This window comes from Sinocyclocheilus anshuiensis, unplaced genomic scaffold (assembly GCF_001515605.1).
Source record: "Sinocyclocheilus anshuiensis isolate Anshui unplaced genomic scaffold, SAMN03320099.WGS_v1.1 scaffold1286, whole genome shotgun sequence".
Taxonomy (NCBI): Eukaryota; Metazoa; Chordata; class Actinopteri; order Cypriniformes; family Cyprinidae; genus Sinocyclocheilus; species Sinocyclocheilus anshuiensis.
The window spans coordinates 67165-75774 of NW_015554223.1; the positions used below are offsets into that span (position 1 = coordinate 67165).

An 8610-nucleotide genomic window follows, 5' to 3' on the forward strand; every position below is an offset into this window, starting at 1 on the left:
TCTCCAGCGCTGGAAAGCTGATCCGATATTTACACGGGGTCCTACTTCTTGCCTTATCGTAAGCCTTCTTTTGTTCCACAGACGTTTTCCTCTTTTGTTTTTTTATCTGCCATCTCTTATCTTTCTGTGGTCACTCGGCTCGGCTAATGTCCATCCGCACTCTCTAGCTCTCTAGCGCTCTCTCCTCCACATCATGAGTAGACACGCCCCTTACTGCTGATTGGCTACAAGTTTGTTTTGGTACTCGGCCCGACTCAGTTTTCTAAAGCGTTTAAATTAGAAGTCAATGGTAAACAAATTAATTCTTCAAAATATCTTATTTTGTGTTCCACAGAACAAAACATAAACAAATAAATAAAGAGAGAGTAGTCCAGACTAGTCCAGTGGTGTTCTAAAAACTTGTAAATTGCAAATACAGATAGAAATATAAAAAATTAACCTACGGGACTACAGTTACAATTTCTCAGTATCTATCAAGTTTTTGCTAGACATAGCATTTCCCAGAGCATAAATTAATATTTGAAATAGAATTATGAATGACTGACAACTGATCGTTATCATATATCCTCTTTTAAACCCTGCCGCTGTCTCCTCCTTCTAGCTGTCTTCTACACATCTGCCTGCTATGACCTTTAGGTTTATTTATGAGTAACCTTTGTAGGGATTTCTTAATACCACAAACCACAGGACTGTGATATGCCACTGAATCAACTCATCATGAGGCTTCGAATTAATTCAATCAGGAGACAACAATTAATGATTAATTCCCTTATAGAATTAATGAGTTACAGTACTACACCTTCAATGGGTCAATAATTCCAGCAGCTCTCAGCGATATGCTGTGGTAAGTGATGTCCTGTCAAACATCATTTATTCTTATTTTTGCAATTTCCTCAAATATCTTGATTTGATGTTTCTTTTGATTTTGTAACATTGCAAGTTAAAATGTTTAATTTATTTTGTAGACAAAAATGGGAAACTGAATAATGTATAAAGTCAGATCAATTCTCTTAAATAATATTACCAAACAATCTTTTTTACTTTTAAAATCTAGTCTGATAAAAGTTAAACAGTCAAATAAAGCTTTGTTAAAATAGACTATATTGGTAGTGCTGTACTTTTGCTTTAGACCATAGCCTAATAAATGAAAAGTAAAACACACAAATAAGATTAAGTTACTTCTGTTTCTGAATAAAGCAGGAGCTGATGTCATCAAATAATGTTTGTTTTGATATAATTATCTGAAGTTATCCATGAGGAATAAAATATAGCACATGTAAATCATTTTTAGCTCTGAGAAAGGCAGTGTCAGTCATCTGAAGACACGTTGCATATGTTTCCTGTATTCATAGTTTTCATGTGACTACACATCCTTACAGGAAGTTTTCCCCCACTGCCTGCCTGTTATTTTTTACCAGTTAGTAGTAAGTACTAATGTATTAAGATATTACAAGACCAAATTCAGTATACACTTTATTTATGATGCGTACTATACAGGCAAGCATACACACCCAGAATATGTACACAATACGGTAAATTGCACAGTAAGAGTTACCCTTAGCAAATCATTATAAACAAAATTCTTAATATGGTTTAATGCATCAAGACAGGCTTGTGCTTCAGTTCAACGCATGTTTTACCCGATATGTCTCCATGCCAATCACGTGACTGAAAACTTTGAATTGACGGCATACACAAATTGCATACACAAATAAAATGTTTATGTAACAACTGCACCTGTTTCTGGAAATCAATCTGTAGTGATTGATTTGATGTTTTTTTTTTCAAACCATTTTAGCATAATGATTAAAAAAATTCATTTATTTAAAAATTATGTTATTTCATCATTTTTGAAGACTGCAGCCACGTTCTAATACTGCGTATTAGTTTTTAAATAAAAAGGTGTTTCTGATACCAAGCAGCCAAAAAGCATGATCTCCCTCAAAACCTGGAGCTGAATTGAATGTTGCACCAATTTTGCACCTAGTTGTTATTTGATGTGGGGCCAGAGTGAGCCAAGCTCCTGTGAAGACTGGCCTGGTCCACAATGGTTAAATTATAGTGCTCTCTTAATACAGAGATATTAAACTTCTTTTGTGTCCTATAGTAAATGGACATAAAAATTAAATGATTTAGTGATGATTAAAGGATGACAGAATAATTTATTTTCTTTCATTTTGTCTTGGTAAATGGAACCCATATGAAACAGCTTGACTATGGAGAGTGATGTTTAAAATTTGTTACAAAATTGACAATTCCTTAAAAGAGTGTGTTGCCCTGCTAAGTCCAATGAGAAGTTTTTGGTTTGGTGTGGGCTGGTATTTTAGGGTCATGAGGTTTGCAAGTAAAACAAAAATAGAGAGGTGGTACTTCCTAACCTCAGGTGCAACTTCAACAGAATTTGACATACTAGTGCCCGTTTAAGAATGTTGTATTTGCCAAGATTGTATCTAAATTGAGCATCTGATCTACTGGTCAATCTTTAGCTATAACCACTCTCTAAATCTGTGCTCATCGTCTCCCAGTTCCCTTTTCTTTTGCTTAAAAGAATTAGACCAGATATCTCTTCTCTATTCTCCTTCAAACTTTTTCATTTGTAGCTTTCACTTGGCCTTTAATAGTGACAGGTTCAACCTGACACAATAACAAAATCTCTGCACGTAAGGTAGAAAACCAAAATAAGTCAACAAAAAGTACACATGAATATTCGTGAGCAGTGAGGTGTGCAAGTGAGAATAACGAGAAAACTGAAGAACAGGACGTGGTGTAAAGGTGTGAAAAAAACAGCCCGCTGTATGAGCATGTGTGACATAAGGATGAAACAAGCAAACGGAGCAAAAGAAGTTCTACTTTGCAACTATTACTTTTACAAAATCAGCAATGGAGAATTTCAGAATCATACTTACAGAAAATAAACACATATTTTAAATATTTGTAATACAAAAACAGATACAGGCTATAAATAACAAAGTTGACTGGATTTTATGGTTTTCTGAGTGAAATGCTAAAAAAAAAACACTTGTACATTGCAAATACACTTGACTGGAATATTATCAGTTAGCATACAGAACTAAAGTTAAAATTTCTTGGCATCTCCATATTTGTCTAGCGTTTTGTAGACAAGAGGATCCATAAGATTGATGAACAATTAATGAACAATGACTGTTTGTCAGCCTGTAACATGCATCGTATATCTGCATTTCCCAGAGCACAACCTTTCATTGAGAAAGCAAAATTAACATTTGAAAAAGAATTGTGAATGACTGACAACTGATCTTTATCTTATTTCCTATTTCAAACCCTGGTGCTCCCTGTCACTGTCTCCTCCTCCTCTGTCTGTCTGTCTGTCTGTCTTCTATGCATCTGCATGCTGTGACCTTTTATTATAGAGTAACTCTCTATGTGCCAATCATTTCAGCAACTCTCAACTACTGTGAGATCCCACACTTAGAGAGGTACGTTTTCTTCCTTTCAAACTTTTTTCCTTTTTCCAACTGTTTATTATAGATCTCCATCCATCATATATCCATACACCCACTTCACATTGTATCATTGCTCAAATGAATGTTTTATGTTTGTAATAATTTTAAGATTGAAGATTGTCAGTGACCATCTTATTTGATTTATTATTGGATTTATTTATTCCTATAATGTTTAGTGCACTTTGCTTCCCATATATACTAATATGCAATATGAAAGAGTTTTGAATGAGCTTCAGTTCCAATTTTGATGAATTACGAATTAATGACTTTATAGTTAAGTTATATGTTAAATGTATTTCCAGCACAAACAGACTTTATTTATGCTATGAAGGGAAATACCAGGGGGTGACACCTCCACAGATATTGGGTTTCAATCACTGACATTCAGAGCTTTATTGTAAAACCCATGGTTTCCCATAAAGCGTAGGGTTCATGACACTATAGAGGTACTACACTATCCAAAACTAACCACAAGCTCATTTTCAAAGAAATGGTACTTTTACCAGGAATGGCCACTCAGGATGATGGTGATAGACCGTTACCTCAGCAGCAAACGTGAAGGTCACAGGGGATTTAATTTGGTCTCATCAGTGTTGAGAAACTGAATTGCATTATGACTGATAGGCATCAGTGATGAATGTACTTTGTGGCCACTGTGGTTTAAATTTTCTCTTATCTGTTCAATTGAGTGATTCAGTGAAACATGAAAACAACTTTTTGCGTGCCAAAGATTCTGTAACTGAACTTATTAAATCCTGGATTTTGCTCCAGAATAGAAATGAACATACTCCTAACCAGGGTATATGTATCCTAATATATGCAGCATTATACAACATTTAGTCATCATATACATGCTATTTCAGACCTGCAAAAAAAAAAAAACAATTCTTCGGTGGAACAAAAAAGAAGATTTTTTGATGAATGTTTTATCTGTACAATTAAAGTAAAAGAGATCCAAAACACTGGATTCTATTGACTTTCATTTTTATGGACAATCAATCAATCTGAATGCGGTCTTTCATGTTTTTTATATTCGGCAGAAGCAAGTAAGGTTTGGAACGAACATGAGGGCGAATAAATGATGACAGGATTTTAATTTTTTGGTGATTGATATGCTTTCAATCATGTCTCATCATTGCCCCCTTCTGGTCAAAACACGTTACTTCAGCAAAAGAACTTCAGGCATAAACTTGCATCTTGTACATATTTGTAAGAGTATTAATTAGAGTAAAAGACTAAATTGAAACTTTACCCTCAAACTTTAAACTTTGCATTCACAAGACATAATGGTTCATATAAAGAAAAAAAATGCTGACAGTAGAATGGATGATAGGAATATATACTAATTCTATATGTTTTGTTTTGTTTTTTTCTTCAGAAAATGAATGGTGACAAAAAGATAACACTTAGCATGGGGGAGAATTTTGATCCTAGTGACTTGGAGGACTTATACAATTACAGCTACAATTACAGCTACATCCCGAATGGTGAAGGAACTGTGTGTGGTCAGGAGTCTAGCATGTACTTTGATTCCATTTTTATTCCGGTCCTTTACTCTCTGGCGCTGGTAGTGGGGCTAGTGGGAAATGGGCTGGTTCTGGTGGTACTGTGGAAGAAGAGAACGAGCTTGAACGTTACCGACACCTTCATCCTCCATCTGAGTTTAGCAGACATTCTGCTACTGCTAACGTTGCCCTTCTGGGCTGTAGAGGTAGTTAAGGGGTGGATCTTCGGCACAGCACTCTGCAAGCTGACTGGAGCTCTGTTCAAGGTGGGCAAATATGTCTATGGGGTCAAGAATTATTGGTGGCAGTTTTCATGGCCTTGTGTTGATTTCATGAAATTATTTGGTCATCTGCTTTTCCATTTTATTGTTTATGCATATCTTCAGTAATAATAATATTCTATAGAATAGACATTCAGTTGGAAGTAAAGAGATATTCCTCTACCTATAGCTGTTCAAATAATTATATTTTCATGGTAACAAAGTTGTAAAAAGTTGTAAAATTAGACATAACTTTACACAGAAAAGGTTAACAAGTGATGTTTTCACACTAAAATACATATTGTTTACATCTTGTGGCCATACTATTTAAACAGTGAGTATTTTAACAGATTTTACTGGTCGGCTCCATTCACTTCCATTGTTCCTCAGTGTAATCCAGATTTTTTTTTAAGAGGTGGAAAATATTTTTTGTGTTAAAGGATTAGTTCACTTCCAGAATAAAAATATCCTGATAATTTACTCACCCCCATGTCTTCTAAGATGTTCATGTCTTTCTTTCTTCAGTCGCAAAGAAATTAAGGTTTTTGAGGAAAACATTCCAGGATTTTTCTCCATATGGACTTCAATGGAACCCAACGGGTTGAAGGTCCAAATTTCAATGCAGCTCCAAAGGGCTCTATACGATCCCAGCCGAGGAATAGGGGTCTTATCTAGAGAAATGATCTGTCATTTTCTTTAAAAAAATAAATAATAATATAAAATATATTTATATATATTTTTTTTTTTTACCACAAATACTTGTCTTGCACTAGCTCGACTTCACGCTTTACGTAGTCACATTGGAAAGGTCACGCGTGACGTAGGGGGAAGTACCGCAGTGTTTTCAAAGCGAATGTGCAAAGAAAGTCAAATGCCCTTTACAAAAAAAGGTAAAACAACGATGTTGGACGATTTTGAAGTTTTCGCCCTACCCTACCTTTCTGAACCGGAGTACACGGAGGAAGAGCTAACCGTGCGTGACCTTTCCAACATGATTACATCATGCGTGAATTTGCGGACGTGGAATGTTTTCCTCAAAGACTTTAATTTCTTTGCGACTGAAGACCGAAAGACATGAACATCTTGGATGACACGGGGGTGAGTAAATTATCAGGAAATGTTTATTCTGTAAGTGAACTATGGAGGAGAAAATGAAATTTTCACCCTACCCAACCTTTTTGAACCAGAGTACACAGATGAAGAGCTAACCGCGCGTTACCTTTCTAATGTGATTACGTAATGTGTGAATTTGCGGACGCGCATCGTGAAGCTAGTGCAATAGTGCAATTTGTGGTTAAAAAGTACATAAAATTTTCATTCTTTTTAGAAAATGGCCAATCGTTTCGCTTGATAAGACCCTTATTCCTCGACTGGGATCTTATAGAGCCCTTTGAAGCTGCACTGAAACTGCAATTTGGCCCTTCAGCCCGTTGGCCATCATTGAAGTCCAGTATATGTCCTGGAATGTTTTCCTCAAAAACCAAATTTCTTTGCGACTGAAGACAGAAAGACATGAACATCTTAGAAGACATGGTGGTGAGTAAATTATCAGGAAATTTTTATTCTGGAACTAATCCTTTAAACAGCATTATACCACAAATGCTTTTGACTGAAATCAGCTTGTACCAGGAATATTGCTTTAAGAATCAAAATTACAATATTTCATTGTTACTTCTTTCTCCATCAGATCAATTTCTACTGTGGTATTTTCATGCTTTCCTGCATCAGTCTTGACCGCTACCTGTCCATCGTACATGCAGTGCAGATGTATTCTCGTAAAAAGCCAATGGTGACTCACTGTTGCTGCCTGATGGTCTGGCTCTTCTGCCTTCTGCTCACAATTCCTGACTGGATATTCCTTGTGGCCACTGAGGACACCAGACGGCAGGATAAAACAGAATGTGTTTTGTTTTACCCGTCTGATTCTTGGCATCTGCCCACTCGTCTGCTCTACCATATTTTGGGTTTCATTCTTCCAGCACTAATAATGCTGTTCTGTTATTATCACATCCTGAAGAGGCTGCAGCATGGCTCCCAGTGCATGCAGAAAAAGAGGGCCATCCGTGTCATTGTAACCCTGGTACTGGCCTTCTTTATCAGCTGGACGCCATACAACATCACTCTCATCGTTGACACCATACAAACCAATAAGACCATCAATCTCAGTAATCAAACATCCTGTCAAAGTGCCACAGCATTAGATGTAGCTCTCACAGCTACATCCACATTGGGCTACTTACACTGCTGTGTCAATCCAGTGCTTTACGCTTTCGTGGGGGTGAAATTTCGCCAACACCTGCTGGACATGCTGAAACCGCTGGGCTTCACGCTGATGGGACCAGCGGTTCCGGTGTCACGGAGGAGCTCTTTATGGTCAGAGTCAGTGGACACCTCACACACGTCTGCTTTCTGAAATATCATATGCCATCAAACTCATACAGGTATATGTACAATCAGTCAGCATGTCATCTTTTTAGCATGCAATCTTTAACATCTGTATCAGTCAGAGGAGTTTGGCTTTATGTACACAAGCGTTGCCATTCACACCAAGGACGATAACTATAGCAATAACTAGTCTTAATAATCATTATAATTGTATGAGTATATGGAAGTCCACATCACAACTATAACAATACCATTATATAGAGGAACAATTTCGTTGGAATCACTGGAATGATTTTCCAAATGATGAATGAGAAAAAACATTGACAGCCAATCAAAATTCATGCAACTTTAAAGAGCTCGAGCATTTAAAGCTGCAGATGACAAAAATGTGGTGTACGTTTATGATAGGGCTTGGCAAAAAATCGAATGCGATTTTCATGCGATTCATTGCCGATTTTGAACGCGATTTTGTGTAGCTTGTCAGTGAACTACGGCTCTGTGTAGTAAATGCCGCTCCATCTGAAAGCACGTGCTGGAGATTTACTACTAATCACCAGAAGTGGCTTTACTGACGAGATGCGCATGAAAATCGCATTCGATTTTTTGCACAGCCCTAGTTTATGATAAACAAACTTTATCTTTTGTTGGTGTGGACACTAATATTTATCTTCATAGTTATCTTTATAGTTATCGTTCTTGGGGTGAACAGGTCTTAAAGGAACACTCCACTATTTTTGAAAATAGGCTCATTTTCCAACTCCCCTAGAGTTAAACAGTTGAGTTTTACCGTTTTCGAATCCATTCAGCCGATCTCCGGGTCTGGTGGTAGCACTTTTAGCTGTAGCTTAGCATAGATCATTGAATCTGATTAGACCGTTAGCATCTCGCTCAAAAATGACCAAAGAGTTTCTAAATTTTTCCTATTTAAAACTTGACTCTTCTGTAGTTACATCGTGTACTAAGACTGACGGAAAATGA

General features: G+C 36.7%; 1 protein-coding gene across 3 annotated transcripts; it reads left to right on the top strand.

Annotated features, from left to right (window-relative positions):
* The first annotated feature begins 805 nt into the window (after nucleotides 1-805).
* On the top strand, nucleotides 806-8090 carry LOC107671170 (C-X-C chemokine receptor type 3-like). Of its 3 annotated transcripts, none has more exons than XM_016464041.1 (3): nucleotides 806-844; nucleotides 4861-5253; nucleotides 6935-8090. In XM_016464041.1, exons 2-3 carry the CDS (start codon nucleotides 4864-4866, stop codon nucleotides 7658-7660), a joined length of 1116 nt encoding a protein of 371 aa, XP_016319527.1. In that variant the 5' UTR covers nucleotides 806-844; nucleotides 4861-4863; the 3' UTR covers nucleotides 7661-8090. The 3 variants fall into 3 exon arrangements, with proteins under 3 accessions (XP_016319527.1, XP_016319526.1, XP_016319528.1); XM_016464040.1 differs by lacking the exon at nucleotides 806-844 and adding an exon at nucleotides 3422-3455; XM_016464042.1 differs by lacking the exon at nucleotides 806-844 and adding an exon at nucleotides 4500-4691.
* Nucleotides 8091-8610: the final 520 nt, after the last annotated feature.

Excerpts from the sequence above, each read along its gene's own strand:
- LOC107671170 (XM_016464041.1), top strand. The coding sequence starts at position 4,864 with ATGAATGGTGACAAAAAGATAACACTTAGCATGGGGGAGAATTTTGAT. Across the intron at positions 5,254-6,934 it reads TGACTGGAGCTCTGTTCAAG|ATCAATTTCTACTGTGGTAT; the intron begins GTGGGCAAATAT and ends TTTCTCCATCAG.